General features: G+C 43.4%; 1 protein-coding gene across 1 annotated transcript in view; it reads left to right on the top strand.

Moving 5' to 3' along the window:
- Positions 1–20313, top strand: part of Fras1 (Fraser extracellular matrix complex subunit 1) — a 417436-nt gene that overhangs the window by 182854 nt on the left and 214269 nt on the right. The window contains exons 8-14 of the mRNA XM_036200993.1: positions 1357–1458; positions 1759–1950; positions 6464–6553; positions 9210–9245; positions 11115–11262; positions 12641–12784; positions 13732–13866. Of these exons, the coding sequence (XP_036056886.1) occupies positions 1357–1458; positions 1759–1950; positions 6464–6553; positions 9210–9245; positions 11115–11262; positions 12641–12784; positions 13732–13866 (847 nt within the window). The remainder of the gene's footprint in view (positions 1–1356; positions 1459–1758; positions 1951–6463; positions 6554–9209; positions 9246–11114; positions 11263–12640; positions 12785–13731; positions 13867–20313) is intronic.

Raw genomic sequence — 20313 nt, 5'->3', positions numbered from 1 at the left:
TTGAAACAGTCTAGACAACCAGGCCTAACCTGAAGGAGGTACAAAATAAAGGCACCTTCAGCCAATTGAGGGAATGAATAAATGTCCTGTCTTAGGAGTGCTCAGGTTTGCACCAAAAGTCAGATCGTTCTGAAGCAGAAAACATATGCAAAACAAAGGCAGCTTATTTTCTTCTTTGTTTATCACTCTAAGGAAAGCTAAATTGAAATTGGGATTGTGGCAGTCAGGGGAATCTGCAATGAGAGTCTCACTAATTCTAGATGGATCCCTTGAAATCTGAATGAAATAACTAGTTGGGAAAGGACTTTCAAATCTTGACTTGTTTTAGTGTGTGTGTGTGTGTGTGTGTGTGTGTGTGTGTGTGTGTGTGTCTGTCTGTCTGTCTGTCTGTCTGTCTATGTATCCGCGTGTGTCCTTGTGTCTACACCATGTGCTTACTTGGAGTTTTGAAGTCCTGAAGAGGGCATGGGATTCCTGGAACTGGAGTTACAGATGGTTGTTACCTACCATGTGGGCTCTGGGAACCAAACTCAGGTCCTCTACAAGAGTAGCCAGTGCTTCGAGTCACCAAGCCTTCTCTCCAGAAGTGGGAAACACTTTGCTGTGTGTGCACTGTTTGGCACAGTGGTATCATTTTGGTATTTTCATTGGACAGGTTTGTGTGAGGTTGCTTTTCATTTGAGAGAAGAGCTTTGAAACTCTGAATGTGTTTGGCTGCAAGACTCACAAATGCTCCAATAAAAGTAACTAAAATTGTAACATTGTAGCAACAAGATGTCCCAGTACAGAGGGATCTGCAGGGTTGATAAATTCAGGGCTCAGTGTTGTCCCCTGGTGGGTGTTTGCCTTAATCATGTCTCCCTCTTGTCTCCCGGATGACCTTTTATTTCCAGGAAGCCCATGCTCACACATGTATTGTCACCACCTGGTGAAAGAAAGACATGGATGGAGAGTAATTTCTTTGACCTCCAGTATATGAGCAAACCTAGGACAACTCCTACACCCTAGCTGCAAGGGACGCTGAGAAAATAAGCATATATCAGAGTCTCCTGTCAAGGAAGACCTGAAGAATAAGGAACTAACCAGTTGGGTCTTCTAACTCACCTCAGTGTTCCTAAGCCCTCTAAGTGTTCGATACAGTGTCCCTTAACAGATTACATCCATGTAATCCAAATGCAAACTTATTTGCATAGTCATTGTCTTTTCTCTTAGAGGCCACTTCTACTGACGCAATTTCACTCCTCAGGAATACGTTCTATGTGGCTGCATTAAAAACATGGAATGGAAAAGTATGTTGAACTTCTGTTTGATGTGTGTGGCATTTGATGTGCCATCCTTCTTTTTCCTCTCTCTCAGCATGGTGAACAGTGGAATGAAGATGCCTGTACCATGTGTTTGTGTGACCAGGGAGAGGTCAGGTGTCACAAACAGGCCTGCCCTCCACTGAAATGCGAAAAGGTATTTGAAAGCATGTGGCTCATTCTTCTAAGCTTGATTCTGGACCATTTTAGAAAGGCATTTCTTAGTATACTGTGTTCTTTGATAGACTCAAAAGCTTTAGAGAATGTGGAATGCTATATAAAGACATGAAGGGGCTGCCTCCAAGCGGGAGAGCTGAGGTGGAAATGCCTCCCCCTGGGTCGGGAGGGGTTGTGTTACACAAGGCCAGTGTTCTGTGTCTCTCTCTCACTTGTTGACTGGGATGTTTCCAGTGTCTTCTAGGGACGACCCTTCCCTCACTAGTCTCTGTTTCTCCAGGGTCAAAGCAGAGCCCGGCATCATGGTCAGTGTTGTGAGGAATGCCTGTCTCCGGCCACAACCTGCTCATCCGGTGGGATCCTGCGGTACCAGGATGAAATGTGGAAGGGCTCAGCCTGTGAGTTCTGCGTGTGTGACCAGGGCCAAGTGACCTGCCAGACGGGAGAGTGTGCCAAAGTGGCCTGTGCCCTGGTAAGAAATGAAGGCATTTCCATTTGCATGGTGGCAGCTCCTTCCAGCAGATGGTGGGTGTTCCTTCTTTGCCGGCCACAGAGGGCATGCCAGGCTGATGGCTCACACTTCCTGGGGCCTCTTAGCATAGAGATGCTCGGATATGACGTGAATGTCACTGACTGTTCAGACTAGCTTGGAACGGTCCCTGGAACTTTTAGCTATCAGTGCATCTTGTCAGAGTAGAAGCATCGAGCCAGAGCCATAAAAGAAAGGGCATGGTGTGGGACGTTAGCCTAGCAGTTGGTGCAGCTGGACCTCATTGCTAGTAGACTGCTGTCTTTGCTCTGGCCTTGAAGCAATGGTCTGCAGGTGAGCCTGGAAACTGGCCCTTTGGATAAGCCCACTGGCTGCCTTTAGTAGAAGATACCCATGAGCCCTCCTGTGGACTGGACTGGGAAAGAAACATACATTTATCTATCTATCTATCTATCTATCTATCTATCTATCTATCTATCTATCTATCTATTTACTTATTTATTTATTCATTCATTCATTCATTCATTTATTTACTTATTTACTTACTTACTTAATTATCTATCTATCTGTCTATCTGTCTATCTGTCTATCTGTCTATCTGTCTATCTATCTATCTATCTAAAGAGCAAGGGGGAACCTCATAAACAATTAACTCTGCTGACCTCTGTTGACTTCTGCTATCTGCAGAATTTCTAGCTGCTTCCCACATAGCAGCCTCTGTCTGGACTTCAGATGTATGTTTTAGGGAAATTACTTTTGTTCCCCCTTTTGAACTCAATTTTTACCCGTGACTAAAAAAAAAAAAGAAAAAGAAAAAAATGCTTTGAAAGTTTTCTCCTCCTCTGGCCGCTCCCATCCGCCCCTCCAGTTCCCCTCGGGGTTGTGAACTTGAGGATACACGGGCTTTACAGAGATCTGAAGCACAGGGGTCAGTGAAGGCATTTTCCTCTGGTTTGTCTCCCCCACTTCTCAGCTCCTCCCAGCACTGATTCTTAAGAGGAGTGAGCTTCTGAACAAGGCTATCATTTATAGCTTGTTTTTCATTTTGCCTCCTGAATCTAGGTCTTGGTTTCGCTGCAGCATACTTAGGCAGAGAGGGTCTTGTCTTCCTGTAGATTTCCTCACCCCCACACACCTCCTCATTTCTGTTTCCTGACGTGAGGGGAGTCAGAGGGGCTGGGAAGAGATGAGAAGGAACTCAGTGAGAGCGCTGTCCCTTCTCTCGCCATCTGGGCGGGGCTTCTTCCTTCTGCATCTGAAGACGCTGGGTCATTCTCCAAGGTTTAATTCATTGAATATTCCACGGTTTATGAAAAATGGGGAGAGGTGATCCTGGTAGGCTGCATTTCTTAACCACCCACTGTCAGTCTCTGTCACAGAAAGTAGCATAACTCACTTCCCCTCTGGTAGCATCCCTGTGTCTACTGGTCCACCCTTCCATGTGTCTGCCGGCCCACTTGGTGTAGGGTGACACCCAACTGTGGTGGTATAAGCTAGGTTCTCTGTGGGCCTTTGAGGAGAATGAGGAGCAGCTGTTGGAGCTGAGAGTGCCTCATCCCTCCAGCCATCCTCTGAGGTCCTGTTAGCCCACCTTTGCCTGTATGGGTTGAGGTTCTGAAGCTCATTTCCCAGTCTTCAATCTCTTCCAGACTATCTCCACACACACCCAGTTTTGTGCAAGTTAGTTGATTCTAAGCTGGAAACACTGCCAGTAGTGACATCTTAGCCAAAACAGAATCTTCAGGAAGAAAGAAAACAATGCTCTCCAGCCTTTTTTAGACACCGTAATTCTGAAATTAGCTTTGGTTAATGGTCTCCTTAAGGCCTGGTTATCCTAATGGCTTCTTAATTTCTGCTTTGCTTGTTTCACTGGTGATAAAAAAATGAAAAAGGCATACCATGACCTTGAGAGTTCCCAGGATTTGTGGGAAGCCAGACACATAAGCAGAAATGATTCTACATGGAGGTCTGCAGGAGCACCACGGATTATGGAAATATGAATTAAATGCCTCCCCGAGCTCCTGAGGGAGATGACTGTGAGGGAACTGGAAAGCTTCATTGCTTGTCTGTCAGTCAGTTCTACCCTGCCTTCTGCTCCCCTCTCAAAACCTGTCAAGGTCATTTGACTTCTCATCTTGGAGACCAAGGGTAACATTAGGTGTTAGTGTCGCACATTTACAGGAAGCTGCCGAGATGTAAATTTCTACAGATGACAAAACCATACAGGCTCCTTACTGTTATTTATCACAGAATCAGTTAGCAGCCATGTTCTGAGTGGTCTTGAAATCAACGTGCAGGTTTTCTTTGTTAAAAAGGAAGAAAATGGCATGGTCTTTGTCTTTGATGTATTCAGTAAGACCCCTAGACAATGAAACGTAAATTGATCAGTGGTCGAATAGTACATTATGATTGATTTCATATTTACAGATGTTACCATGTCTTTGAACTAAATTCCGATGAAGATACCACATTATTTCTGTCTTCTTAAAAGGACCTACAGTTTACATCTGAGAGATACTGTGCTTGAGGAAGGGAGCTTGTAGCACATGTACTGAAGAGGGGGGTCTGCATACCTGGGAAGACTTTGATCCCATTGGGGAAGCCAGCTCCATAAAGGCCATCCACTTTTAACGGGCATTAAGCTGGCTGCCGCAGTTGTTGTTCCTGTGGGTGTAGGTGTTCAGTGGAGAAGGTGCAGCAGATTTGGGATTGAGAACCCACTTGAAAATGAAATGAATAAGTTTGTTTCACAATTCAGTTCTGTTCAAAGCCAAAGTCAAGTTCTCATTGGGAGGTTCCTCACCGCAATAGTCTGAAGTGTTTGGGGATAGCCGGACTTCTATAAATAGTCAATCTGTTTAGACCTCCCTGTGTCACCCACACTGAACCCCGTTCTTCAGGAACAGGGCTTTTTGGTATTCACTGCTCAGAAAGGCCACCGCCTTCTCGCTATGGGCTATGGGAGCTCTCAAGCTGCCATGCTTTTTCTTCTTAATAGAAGTACGTACTCTGTCTTGTTTCAAAATATTGTTTTAAGCCACTCAGATTACTCGAGTATAAACACTTTTATATGCTTTGAAAGTAAATTTCAATCTGATTCTCAGTGATGCCATCACTGTGGCTGATTCTTTGTGTTTCTGCAAAACAATTTATATGTAAATAGGCCTGATCCTTGTGGTACCCTCTGCTCTGTTGGCCTCTGACTAGTGCGAATTTTGATGGACAGCAATCCGTACTGCTCCCTTCTTTTCCCAATAGCTTTTCGGAATTGTGGAATGTTATAACCATTCATACAATTTTGTGTTTGTTTTAGAAATTTATGTCTACCTTCATTATAAAGGAAACTTATATACTTTTGAGAAGATCTTGAAGACTCTGGAAGAGAGCCTAGAAATCCATTCTTAATGCTACCTAAAAATCCATTCCTAATGATGATTTTGCATTGTATTTTTCTTTAGTAGGGCATTTTAAACATAAACTATCATTGTTTAATATGAGTATTTAATTTTACAGTGCTGTTTTTGTTTAATATGGTTTCTATACTTTGAAATATAATATAGAGCCCCCAAGTTGAATATTAAATATTTAAGGAAACATTATCACTCAACAGAAGCTAAATGAGTCTTGGGAAAGAGGACAGTGCTTTGAAGAACACTGCAGCAGCCTGCCAGTGGTAGATGTTACTGTTTACATAAACGAATTTGCAAACAGAATTTGTGATTTAGTAGCATGTTCCCTGGGAATGTGGGGCTGCAGTGGAATTTCAACTTTCTAATCTGTACAATTGAGAATTATTTAGGTTTTTTTTTTTAAAGCATCAAGCAGTCATTATTTTATAATAAAAATAAGTTGAAATTATTAAAGTAGGAAGACTGTAAGCAAACATCCATCTTCAAAATGTGACATTTCTCTCTTTCCTCCTATAATTAAAAAGAAAATTAGCTGTAAGTTGGTTAACACTAACAGTTTCAGAACGACGAATAAAAATTACTCTTCTACTATTTAATTTATGCCTGAGACTGCATCTGTGCATAAAAGGATCCATCTGATTTGGTATTCAAATACTGGCTTGATTTGCATGCTATTGTGGACACTAAGGTTGGGAGCTCTAACGTATGGACCTAAGCTAGTGGGATCCTTTCCTGTGGCATTGCCTTGAGTTTAGCTCCTCATTTAGCTCCTGGTCATGGGTAGGTGAGAAATTATGGAATGGGAGAACGGAGCACATGCCCATATCATCAGGACCAGGGAGAAAAGGCACTTGGAGAGTGGGCTGGGATTATGGGGAGACATCCCAATGGAAGCCAGCTGGGGTGGGTGTAGGGTGTGGGAGGGGAGAGGGTTGTGGTACGGGGCACACCCGAGTAAGCACTGGGCTAAGCAAGAACTATGTGGAGCTTCTCATTCCCGTCAGGAACCCAGCTGCTTCTCGATTTCGAGCTCCTACCTGGAGATGTTAATTTGATGTGTACCACTGCAACTCTTACTCCTACAGGGTGAAGAATTAGTTCACTTAGAAGGAAAATGCTGCCCAGAGTGTATTCCAAGGAAGGGTTATTGTGTTTATGAACAGAAGGCAGAAACTGTGAGTATCAGGCTAATAACGAAAGACTATTAAAATTAATAGATCAAAATTAACTTAATAAGGCGATCTTTATTACCTCCTAGTTTTTTCAGTGCATTCATTTGTTCAGCAAACTGTTATATGTGCACCAAGAATGTGCTAGGCCTTGGGGATAGGAGGACTGAAAGCAGCAGACGGAATAGGTTCTCATGGTAGAAGGTACTTTCTACCGTGAGAAAACAGACATGCAGACAGACAGACTGACAGACAGACACACACACACACACACACACACACACACACACACACACACATGGACCGCAAGGTGCTGATGCACACTGAAGTGACTGAGCTGTGGTGGAAGACAGGTTTCTTCTCCATAAGGTGAATGGGGACGTCTTTCCTGCTAAGAAATAGCGTCAGAGTGGAGCAGCAGTAAGGGAATGAGCCCCCCCCCCCCCCGCGGGTATCTGGGGGTGGACTAGGAGGAGAGACCACACATGCAGGGGCACCAAGGCAGGTGCCCATTCGGCGTGTTTAGGAAACGGCAAGAGTGGCCGAGGCCGGAAGAAAGGGAATGGAAGAAAAGAGTTGAGATGGGCGAGTAGGCGTCTAGAAGCCAGGTTCTTTCCTTTAAGGCAGATGCGGGGTGCTGGGAGCTTGGAGCCCTCCAGCCATGATCTAGCTTAGAAAAGATCAGAGTGCTGGTCTTGTTGGGAGATTTTTTTTTTTTTTTTTCAATTGTCCAGATCTGTAGTTCTCAACCTATGGGTCATGACCCCTTTCATAGGAGTGGCATATCAGGAATCCTGATAGCAGATATTTACATTATGAGTCCTCCTAGCAGTAACAAAATTACAGTTGTGAAGTAGCAATGAAATACTTTTATGGCTGGGGGTCAGCACACCATGAGGAACTGTATTAAACGGTCTCAGTGTTAGGAAGGTTGAGAACCACTGCTCTAGATGAAGGACGCTGGGGGCTTGGTTTCAAATGGAAGGAATAAATAATGGCCAGTCCCTAGATTCACTTTGCAGATAGAAATGGCAGCATTTGGGGAAAGCAAGATGGCTCGGTGGGGAAAAGTATTTGATGTGCAAGCCTGACAACCTCAGTTAGATGCCTGGACCGACTCCCGAAGTTGTCCCCAGACCTATACACGAAAGCTGTGTTGTACACACACACACACACACACACACACACACACACACACACACACACACACACCCTAAGCACTCTCCCAAGTAATACATAAAAGTAAATCACGCCCACACCCCCCACACACACCCTAAACCATCCCCAAGTAATACATAAAAATAAAAGAATTGACAGGATTTTAATGGATTGGATGTGGGGTGAAACTCTGCTGGCTAAAATTTTATTTCTTCCTGTGTTAAAGAAATAAATTACCTTGATTCCTTTAAATTCGCCTTATATTCACACATGGGTACACATGCAGGTGGGGACTGGAAGTCAATCTTGGGTGTCATTCTGCAGATGACACACACCTTGGGCTTTGTTTATGAGATATAGCTTCTCACTGGTCTGGAGTTTACCAAATTGGCTAGGCCGATTGGCCACTGAGCTCCGGGAATCTGCTTGTCTCTGTCTACCAAGTGCTAGGATTACAAGCATGTGCTACACTCAGCTTCTTCATGTAGGTGCTGAGTATCAAACTCCAGGCCTCGTGCTTATGTGGGGAAACACTTTACCATCTGAACTATCTTTCCAGCCCTGCCTTAGTTTTAAAGCCCATATTTTTCATGTGGATTTTGGGATGTTAACAGATTTATTGTGTTATTAAACACATACACATTGATCATAAATACAGTAGTTTCACTAACCAATCAGAATAAGCTTGTCAGTATTGGGAGTACTCTCACTGGTGAAGTGACAGATCTCAATTACATCTGTCAACCTGCCAATGCTTCTGTATATTCTAAGAGATAACAGTGTAAAGTCAACAAGGCAGTCTGTAAGTTCAAATCCCTCCTATGCCACATGCTGTGATCTTCAGCAAGGTCCCTCATCCTCCTTATATAGTGCAGATAAAAATGATACTTTCCTCCTGACCTATTCAGATGATAGGTGCAAAGCACTGAGAACAGCCGGCAGAATATCTTTAGTTGAAAACATTGATAATTTTAGAATGCTGTCATTGCTTGTCTCATGGGGATATTTTAGTCATCCTTATTACTTTAAGAATTTAGAAAATGAATGTCTCCTTAGAAATACTTAATTTGTATTATTTTCATAATAGCAGTCTATCCACCTCATTTTTGGAAGTAATTTAAACCAAATGGACTAAAGAAAACCAAGTGTTAGAAATAAGAATGGATTTCCATAGTAGTCCTGGTACCACAAAAATTCAAGAGTTTCACTTACAAGTTTAGAGTCCTTGACCTCGAATCCCTGTATATTGAGCGGGAATTGAACCCATATGCTCAAGCACAAAGCAAGAATAAGAACTCCAAAATATGTCCTCAGCGTATTTTCTTCACCCCTGATTAGGATCTTTTCCAGCTTTTGATGTAGACAGATTTTTATTTCTATTCATACCAAGTGAATAAAGTTGTGTGTGGCTTGGTGGAAATAGATAACTCCTAATGGAAAGATAAACAGATCATCCTAATGATGTTTCTAGTGGTATCATAAATACATTTCTCTTTCTTTCTAGATGCCTTCAAATGGAAGTGAAATTAAGCATATTCCAGTAAGTATGGATTTTTAATTTGTGCATGGATCCTTACAGACTTGTTTTAAATAATAATTTGCATGAATTTACCATGAGGAACTGTGTTTGATGGCACTGTGGTTGGAAACTAATGGTGTTACTGAAAAACTGTGACTTCTATACACTAGGCTCTTTTCTTTGGCTTATTTGTCTATAATTGATCACTACATTTCACTAACCATGAGCACCTACATGTATCCTTTCCCTTCCTCCTGGTGGTTTTCTCCAGCCTAGACAGGTCAGACTGGTCTCTGAGGGAACTCTGTGAATGGTATCACATTGAAGGAAGAGTTTCTTGGAATGGTGAAGAGATTGTTCCCCAAGCAGCCTAGCCTCTCTTCTCTAGTTTGTTAGTTCTACAAATGCCGTGTGTCTTCCCTTAAAGGCAAAGTGCATGTGGATTTGAGCCAGCGAGCTTTTCAACTTACGTGTGTGGTGGTATTGTGTTCCCCGAAATACTGTGCAGGCTAATAAACTTATCTAGGGTCAGAGAACAGGACGGCCACAATATTAAACATGAGGATAGGCAGTGGTAGCACACGCCTTTAATCCTAGCATTCCAGAGACAGAAATACCTCTGGATCTCTGAGTTCAAGGCCACATCAGAAACAGCCAGGCATGATGACACACACCTTTAATCCCAGATATCCAGCCTTTAATCCCAGGGGGTGATGGTAGAAAGTAGAAAGATATATAAAGCGTGAAGACCAGAAACTAGAAGCATTTGGCTGGTTAAGTATTCAGGCTTTGGAATAGCACAGTTCAGCTGAGATTCATTTGGATGAGGACTCAGAAGTTTGCAGTCTAAGGAAACAAGACCAGCTGAGGAACTGGTGAGGTGAGGTAGATGTGGCTTGTTCTGTTTCTCTGATCTTCCAGCATTCACCCCAATAACTGGCCCCAGGTTTGATTTTATTAATAAGACTCTTTAAGATTCCTGTTACATACGTGTTAGTGAATAAGTGTCTAGGAACCCAAGCTGAATGTCACCTCTTCCTTCTCATGACTGTTCTTCAGCTTTCTGCCATTTTCCCATTCGCTTCAAAAAATACTGTCAAGTTGACTGTTAGTGATAATTTACATTAGTTAGCTCAACGAGCATTTTATCAAGACTTTTATTTTAAAATCTACTCCCCTATTTTCTCATTTTTTCCTCTCTGATCAACACGGTGCAGCCTGTGAAGGGACCTTTGTCTCATTCCGATTTCCAGGGTCAGTGGATTGTCAAGGAAATTGCTTCTAGAACCAGTATAGATTCTCTGTCAAACTAGTCATGCATATTACCATAAATTGCTTGGCCAGAAGGAATATTTTAAGGAGAGAAATCTCCTGGCTCATCTGTAACCCACAAAAATGGACCTGCAGAAGCTTTAATTTTAAGAGTACAATGACTTTCTTGTTGTTCTGACTGTAGTAACAATAAGGAAATAAAGGGTTTGAACCAAGTCTCTCACTCTTATTATAGAGATTGTGTTTAATGGACCTGCTAACCACTAGGTACATGAAGTAATGGCAATGCCCCCTGGTGGGTTTTGTTTTGGCTTCGGGGCTAAAATGTGTTGAGAAACACATTTTAAATACTTCTTACATATTCTGGTTGCCCAAAGGTACCTCACAGTTCCTCTCTAGAGTGTGCTTAAAATCATTCCATTGATGCTGCACATTAAAAGAAACCAATTAAAAACAAAGAGAGAGAGACTCTGTGTTTGTTAAATTCCTTGTTGTCTCATGGCAGAGTTGGGAAGGCGGGGCTGATGGCATGTGTCTACTGGCCCTTGTGAGAGCTTGCCGTGTTACCCCAGGAGTTTCTCTATTGACTTTCTGCACCCCATCAACTGTCTCCCACAGGACGGGGAGAAGTGGCAAGAAGGCCCTTGCAAGGTCTGTGAATGCCAGCAGGCTCAGGTCACTTGCTATGAGCCATCTTGCCCGCCATGTCCAGTGGCCACCCTAGCCCTGGTGGTGAAGGGACAGTGCTGTCCAGACTGCACACCAAGTAAGTCCATCCCATTTCTTCCTACTGAGATGCTTTTCCTGTCAAGAAAACTCAGATAGATTCTCGTTTTTCTTCCCATTGTTTTTAGTTGCTCAGTTTGGGGAGTTTGTTACTTTTTAATTTTTTGGACCAATTATTCTTATTATTAATCTTTACAGAATTTGTCTGATTGCAGCCGTATAACTTTGGGCAAGTCATTGGCCCTCCCAGGGTCTTGGTTTTCTTAATTATAAAATGTGCCTTATTTATCTTGAAAAAATTTTTTGTATTAGTCAAATGCTGCCATCCCTCAAGACTTGTCAAGGCCTAGCTGCCTCCTATGAATGAAAATATAAGAGTAATTCTACAAAATTTGCCAGAGATGTTATTTCTTTCTTATTTATTTTTTTAAAGGTGAACTGTGAAACAGATGTCTCCTTTTGCAGTTCTCAAATGAGGTTTTAAAGTTTCAAGACTCATTAATTTCTTCCAGAAGAAAATTTTATCTACTTGTCTTGCAGTTGTGCTTCCAAATCACCTGGGGTTGAATTAGTTCCGGTTAGTCATTGTTGGCAGGCCCCGAGATGGCCCCCTGCTCAACACTGATTCTCCTCCAGCCTAGCCTTTCTCAGAGACAAGTGGCATTTCCGTCCATGTGTATTTCCTAATGAATTATTTCCATCTGCAAGCTACGGTTTCCCACGCTGGCATCTGCTCTTGCCAGCACCTTGTTTTGGCTAATCAGTTTCATTCAAGACTGTATCCAGAGAAAAGGAGCGGAACTTTATATTTAATTATGGTACTTTTGCCAGAGTGGCTCTCTGGGCTTTGCAAACAAATATTTAGCATGCTATGTATGATAACACTAACAGAAATCAGGCCCTTGAAAACTTTAAAGCCCTTTGGTGATGGTTACCCCTGAGATGCATGGCAGTCCCGCCTAGTGTGAACAAGAGACAAGATTTTGAAGAAAAAGAAGAAAACCGGCGGTATTTGCTAGAGATATTAACCATTTTTCTAGGACATATAGGCTGTATGTCTGAAGTCTCTGTGCATGCCAGGCTGCAGAAGATCCTGTCTGATACATGGGTGACTGATTCTGCTCAGTCCCGTAACTAGGAGGTAGTCCTGCCTTTTTGTAGAGCCAGTGTGGCAGGCAGAGTGTTACGGAGCCTGTTCCTTTAACATATTTGGAGACTCAGAATGATGATGATGGTGGTGTTTCAGACAGGGTGGGTCGTGGAATCTCACATCAGTATGGATTATTGCTCCGTGGGGTCATTTTGCACCTGGGTTCTGGTGTTTTGTGTCCCTCTTATTCTGCATAATGCATGTGTCCTGTGGACGCTTCAGGAGACCGTGGTCTGTACTGAGTTTTCTTCTTTGTTCTTGGTTTTAGTTCATTGCCACCCAGACTGCTTGACCTGCTCTCACTCTCCAGACCACTGTGACCTCTGCCGGGATCCCACAAAGCTGCTGCAGAGTGGACGATGTGTGCATAGCTGTGGGCTGGGCTTTTACCAAGCAGGCAGTCTCTGTCTAGGTATGGCAACCCAGAGGTATGGTTGTATCGGGCTAAAGAGACTTTCAATGGGGGTTCTTTCTCCAGCTGAGCCATAGTGTTGTTACAGAAGGGACCCCAATGCAGGAGATACACATCTAAAAGCCACTACAAGTTACAGGTGCCTTGGCCTCTTCACCTTCAGATCTCTTTCTTCTGACATGTTATAGATGCTCCAATATCTTCCCTGGAAGTTGGGTGATATGGAGGTCAGATGATTGCTAATAGTCAAGCTGATTTCTTTCATTTTGAAGACTTAAAAAAGAATGTCTGGATGCTTGCTGTCATTTACTAAAACACTCCGTTAATCCAGGGTAGAAGTTTTAGAATTGATACGACTCTATAAGGTCGTTTACCAGAACTTGGCAATTCTGCACTCAAGGAACCAATGGGTTAGATAAAATTTATTCCATGTTCCCTTGTAGAGTGTCTAAGATACAGATGAATCTTCTTAAGGGTCAACTCCTTTCATCATTATTATTTTAATTATTTTCTTTTTCCTTCTTGATTTATAGTCTTTGTTCTTTTTGAAGCTTGTTTAGGGACATTCTTAGAAAACAAGTTGGGTAATAAAGATATTAAGGACTATTAGATAAGCAGAAATGACCAAGACTTTTGAGCCAGACTGCCTGGTTTCCGATGCCAGTATCTGGTGGCTTTGGGCGGGTTATTTAATCTCTGGAGCTGATTTCTCATATGTCAAATCAGGATTAACCATGCCTACTCCATAGGGTTGCCATGCAGATCAAAGCATGCGAATCTGCAAAGCCCCAGAATAGTGCCTGACACGAGCTACTTAGTGTACAAATGAAATTGTTCATAGCCCCAGAGCCTCAGGATTGGGGTCTGTGAGGGTCAGCCTCGGGGTGGCATGTTCCAGCTCACCTGAGGTCTTTTCTTTTTCTCCCCTTCACCTTGTCTCGGGGCAGGCTGCCAGCCCCAGTGTTCCACATGCACCAGCAGGCTGGAGTGCTCGTCTTGCCTGCCTCCGATGCTGATCCAGCAGGGACAGTGCGTGTCCACCTGTGGAGACGGCTTCTACCAGGATCGCCACTCCTGTGCAGGTAATCACGGGCTGGGCTCCAGCGGGGTATGCTACAGAGAGAGCTGCCACAGCCCCATCCTGCCATAAACGGGAGGCTACCAGGGCCAGGGATCAAGTTATTCAAGTAGGAAGTGTGCTTTGGTTCGGCTATGGTGTGTCCCCTGCCTTAATTAGGGTTTTCTATTGACGATTCCATGGGAGAGAAGGGTTCATTTCATCTTACATGTTCTCCTTATAGTAGGAACCTGGAGACAGGAACTGAAACCAAAGCTATGGAGATGTGCTGATTACTAGCCTGCTCTTTCTAGTGTGCTCTGCCTGCTTTGTTATACAACCCAGGACCGCCTGCTCAGAGATGGCCCCACCCACAGTGGTCTGGGCCCTCCTACATCCATCAATAATCCTGAAAATATCCCTACGGGCTTGTAGGGCCAATCTTGTAGGGATAGTTTTGTTCAGCTGAGGCACCTCTTCCCAAATGACTCCAGCTTGTGACAAGTGACAAGATCTGACCAGGACGTTCCCCAAGGGTTCCTATAGTTGGAAGTTTGTTTCTCTATGGAGTTGTAGACTTTAAGAGCTGATGCCAAGGGCAAGATGTTTTAATTAGCTGGAAACAACACATTCCCATGAATGTATTACTGCCATCTCCGAGGAGTTCTCCCTTTTGTGGGCCTAGAATGATAGCAGAGCGGGCTGTTCAAAGTGAGGCCACCTGTTTGTTCGACCTCTTCCGAGTGTGGCTGATTCCTTTAAGACGTAGTTCAAATTCTTAATATTCTAATCTCTCCCACATGAAAGAGTAGTCACACACAATTTAATTTTTTTTTTTTTTTGCTTAACACATTTTTGAATAATGATTGGAATCATAAATGTAAGTTGAAATGTGCCAAAATTTTTTATGTTGTTAATTTTAGGTTATTTACTCATTTATTTTTGAGACAAGCGCTCACTATTTAGCTCCAGCTAGCCTTGTAATTTCAGTCTGCCTGTCTCAGCCACTACTGAGTGTGGAGAATACATATGTGTGCCACTATACTTCTTCCTCAAACTATTTTACATGCAGAAGTGGAGAAGAGGGCGGTTGAGGAAGACATACAAAGGCCAGAGAATGAAGCTCATCTTTGGAAGGAAATACTTCTGTGTGCTTTGACCCCAAAGCCAAGTGTGTGCATCAGGTTAATATGCAAGGGGGGATGGAGAGCGGAGGCTGTGGTAGCTGCTCTCTGCAGCTCCAAGAGTGTGTGACGACGTTGTAAAGTGGGCCAATCTGTGCCGCAACTGGAATCTCCCATCCGCATGCCCTTGCTTAGCAGGGAGAATAGTTCAGAAGAATACACACGTGTCATTCATCAGCTATGTGGGTTGAAGTAGCCCCCGTGCCTTGTGAGGTGCTATGCAGAAGTAGCTGCTGGATCCCTCTGTTCCCAGTGTGGTCCCAAGTCTGTGGAACTGAGGAAATGATTCAAATAAAACACTGGAACTGTTCATACCCATGGTGGTATGAGAGCAGAAGGCCTGTTCAGTAACCAGCCAATCACATCATGGAGTATGGAGCACAGGGTAGCTTCGGTCTGGTCTAGGGCGCTCTTTGTGGTCCAAGGAGCATGCCTTCTCTATCTTTGTTTCCCTAGCACGAAGGGCTGCCACATTTGTTGAGCAAGTGTTGAATAAAATGTCACCCCTGGACAACTCTTGAGGGACCAATGCTTTCATAAATGTCTCAGCCATAAAGAGAGGGGAGGCAAAACCAAGCAGAAACCAAACATCAAGACCCCTAGTGTTTGCAGCTCATCATGTTCTCCTTACCAGTTATGTTCGAGCAGGCTCCCAGTGGACCGTGAAAACACCCTCACAAGTATCTAATGACTGGGCGGTTTAGGAAACAGTTGAAAGTTCAACTTGATGAAATTGTTGAATATATTCTTTTTCTTTCTCCTGTTAACATCAGAGAGACCTCCTGCCAGCATTCCTGTGGCACATCTCCATAGAAGAAAGTTAATTTCTCCAAGGTTGTGTTCCTCATTCTGTCCCACCTCACTTCCCAACACACACACACACACACACACACACTCACACACACACTCACACAGACATACACTCACTCAAACGCACATACATACAAACACATACACAGACACACGTACACACTCATTCACACACATACAAACAAACATACACAGACCCACAATCATTTACACACACACACACACACACACACACACACACACACACACCTTATGTATTTCCCCCCTTCTTCTCTTGGGTCATTTCTCCCCGTCTCTGCTCAATGTTTTAAGTTTAGGGCACTTTGAAGTGGGTAATGTTTCATTTGATTACTGGTTTACATAACCGCCTGCTTCACATTCCATCCACAAACCCTCGTGCAAGCACCTAGAGTAGAAAGTTGCTGGGAAAATTTGTTCGTGCTCCCTCCAGGGAATTAAACCAATTTGCTTTAGTTCAGGCTGGTTGCATTTTTATGCATAAAATAAGAAGGAGAAAAAAACCGGAGCAAGAGGAAAGAAGAGGAGGGTGTGATTCTGAAAACTAAAGCTAGGTTGGTGACCAGTTTTCATGTCCTATCTTGGCACTGAGACTACGCCACTGCTCTTCACAAGTAGCTTTCTTAGTATTGGTTCCCTCTCTCTCTCTCTCTCTCTCTCTCTCTCTCTCTCTCTCTCAGTCCTGCTACATATATGCTTGTACCATTCGTGTTGACTTCTCACCGTTGACCTTGGAAGTCTGTCAGCCAGCCCATGTTCTTCCAATATGTGCTAAACTTTTCAAAAAGAAGCCTGCCGTTTTACAGCGGCAGGGTTCCCTGAACTGATTTCTCCTGGCAGAGCCTTTCATGCTATGACTGGGTTAATTCTCTACTTTATTGACCCATCAAAACCAGAAGAAAGTGAACATTCCGCCAAGGAAACTAATTAACAGAAATCTCCTGATTAATATTCATGCTCGCCATGTTAGATATAGGCAGAGTAAAAAATGTGGGACAAAGCCAAGTACCACGTTAAAAAAAAAGACATTGTGGGCAGGAGAATGAGACCGTGAAAAGAGACCCTGAGTCTTGCCAGAGAATCTTCTCCATAGGTGTTTTTTAAATAATTTTTCCTTCCTTGGGAGGTTGGAGAAATATACAGGTACACACTGTGCCTTATGCCTTATAAACATGTGTACATATATCAGTATTGTTATATTTCAGATTTGATTAAGCAAAATAATGCTACAGTTATGGATGACAGCATGTATCCCATTTGCAGTCTCCATATCATTTCCCTGCTTTCTCCAGCTTTGGAGTCTGATGATTGACACTGACATGCTATACCAAGGCTCACCACTGTCTGTGTTTGTATAGTAACCTAAAAAATTGAAAACCAGTAATGTGTTGCTTGTCTCTTTTACCCACGAGATAGGGCCATGGAGGGATCATGTTCCTGTCTGTGCCAATCCTTGCTTTTAGAAAGAGCTCTTGGGTTTCTCCCTTAACATTTATGCATCCTTTGCCACCAGGTAGACCTGCTCCAACATTGCCTCTTGCCCACTTCACCCTGCCCTTATAGATTCCATATAGCCCAGGTCCTAGGACTGGGTCTTTGCTACTTGTCCTGTTCTGACCCATTTCCAGGGATCAATATCAGATAGCTGTTAGTCACTTGCAGCCAGGTCAGGCCTTATCTTTGTGTGGGTGGGTGCCTTGCCCCTCCCTGCTTGCCTTTATTTGCTCTGATTTCTTGTGTTCTCACTCCCAGCATCATGGTTCCATGGCCTCACCTTGGAATTCTAGGATTAGATGTAAGTCTGGGTTCAGGCTGAACTCCCCAGGGCCTGAGAACACTCGTCCTTGCTTTTCTTGTTTCTCTTTTACCCTGGTGAGACCACTGAACGATGCACCCCAGAAAATAAATAGCTAGAAGCCAAAAAATACCCTAAGAAAGAAAGGTAAAGGGACCAACCTCACTGTTTTAGTAACTTATCTCCTGCTCTGACAAAATACCATGATAACGGCGATTTATAACGTGTTGAGTCACACTCATGGTTTCCACATGGGAGCAGGTGGCCGGAGCACCGGCTGAGAGCTCACATCTCCATCCACAAGCAAGAGCCAGAGAAGCACACTGGGAAGAGCTTGGAAACCTCAAAGCCAGCCCTTGCTAACACACCTCCTCCAAGGCCACTCCTAATCCTTCCTAAACAGTTTCAGCAACTCAGGACTAAGGATTGAAACCTGATCTGAGGGGCTCATTCTCATTCAAAGTACCCCGCAATTACCACTTCTGATTGAATCCAGACCAGTGAGACTTGGAGGAGGAAAAGAGTAGGATGTTACCCAGTTTTTAAAATGTATGTATTAAGCCTGCGGTGGTGGCGCACGCCTTTAATCCCAGCATTCGGGAGGCAGAGGCAGGTGGATCTCTGTGAGTTCAAGGCCAGCCTGGTCTACAGAGTGAGTTCCAGTAAAGGCGCAAAGCTAGACAGAGAAACCCTGTCTCCAAAAACCAAAAAAAAAAAAAAAAGTATGTATCAGTGTTTCTCAGGTATGTGGAAAGGTCTGAGGCTGAAGTTGTGGGCCAACGCTACCTTCGGTTTGCAGGTCTGGAGTTGGAAGGAATGAAGTACAATGGTTATATATGAGCTTAAAACCCGGATTTTCATTTTGGGCTCTGTCATGTACACGTGTTTCAGCTTCACGCTTCAGCAGACTATGGGTAACATGGAGACAGAGAAGTTTGCCACATCTTTGTTGTGAAAATTTAAGAGACTGAATTCACATGCCTTGCTTAGGAAATGGAGCCATGTGCCTTGCAAGTCTTTCCTGATGCTTGGAGAGGCTTTGGTTTCTGCTTCCTGTAGGCTTTCCTTCCTGTCCGTTATCACTCTACTCATTCTCTTTTAGCCCCCACTCTAGATTCTAGAAAATGAGGTAAATAACCCAGTCATTGTCTGTCGTCAGCTGGCAATCAGAGTGCACTAGCTGTTACTCGTAGAGATCCCCAAAGGAAACTAACAGCAATTAAACCTGAGATAGCATGCATCTGCAAAGTGTATTCTGTTTGAGTGTTATGCAGTCTCATATACAGAGACCCAAGGAATCAAGCAACTGGGCATTTTCTAGGATTGTAACTGAAGAGATTATCTTAACCTCCATTTACCACTTACTGCTAGATGGCTGTGGGCAAGTCATTGAACCTTTTAGAGGCTCATTCCCCTCAGCTCTATAATGAGAATATTATTATGTACTTCAAACCATTATGATGAGGACTGGAAGAGAGTTTTGAAAAGTATCAATGTCTTCTGCCTGGCACATAGTATGTGGGTGATTCAAAGGCAGCTACAGACTCCTTTATTTTTCAACCTGGGGAGATAAACACCAAATGACTTGCATGAAGAAACAAGAATTTTTTTTTGACATTAATGTCTGGTTAAAAATAAAATAAACTCATATCTTACAGATATGTAAATATAATGCAGATAACTCATTCCATTTCTAACAAGTTAAAATCCTCTTCTCATTTTCTTGAAGGGTTTGGATTAAATGATGAGATGCTGAAATTTTTGGATCTCAGTCAAAATTAGTGTCTTTAGAGGAAACCTTTATGATGAGCTCAAAACTTTACATATATAAGAGGTTGGCCTAGCTGAGATTTTAGCCGTCTGGTTTGAGCAGAGGAACTTCTAAAGTTGATTACTTGTTGGAGGTGTGGTTAACTAGCACACCTAGGCATTGGGGGAGAAGGGCTGATTCCCTGGAGCATGGTTCAATGTGATGAAGACTTAATGGGTCTTGGCTGATGCTTGTGATTATGACTAATGGTAGTCTCGTGGTGTCTGGACTGGACTTCTCCACAAAGAGGGTATGAGCTCTCGACATGATAGACACCCCTCCTGACTAGGGCTAGCTACTGTCAAGTTAGTGTACCCCCCCATCATGCCATCTGCCCTAGAACCAGTGTGCCAGTGTGGTCCTGTGGCTCCATCTCCAGCCCTCCTGTTCAGCTTTGTGGCTCTTCTGCATTGTCCTGACTTCACTTCATTCTGCAGCAGTTATGGTCACTTATGTTCCTGTTGTCTCTGGAAGGGGACTTTCTGCTTCAAATGCCATTCCTGACCCTCCCATCTGCTCATGCAACAAATGCCTGTCTAGCCTCTTCTATGCATCAGGCTTCTTACCAGACACCAGGGGACCAGTGAACCAGACAGACAACTTTCCTGCAGTTCAGGACTTTTTTTTCTCAGTAGGAGAAGACAACCTACACAGATAAACAAGGTCACTTTTGTTGTCATCTTTATAATTATCCTTATGTGAATTTATGTCCATCTGCATGAGGCCGGTTTTCAAAACGTGACAGGTAAGGATTTACTACTGAAATAGGGTTGCATTGCATCCTTGTGAATTTCACATAGTATCTTTTCCATACAAGGCATTTCTGGGATACTTTTTGATGGGAGAAAAATGTGA

The sequence above is a fragment of the Onychomys torridus genome, chromosome 10, assembly GCF_903995425.1.
Source record: "Onychomys torridus chromosome 10, mOncTor1.1, whole genome shotgun sequence".
In the NCBI taxonomy this organism is placed as follows: Eukaryota; Metazoa; Chordata; class Mammalia; order Rodentia; family Cricetidae; genus Onychomys; species Onychomys torridus.
The sequence above is the reverse complement of the archived record's forward strand: the minus strand, read 5'-3'. Positions and strand labels throughout refer to the sequence as shown.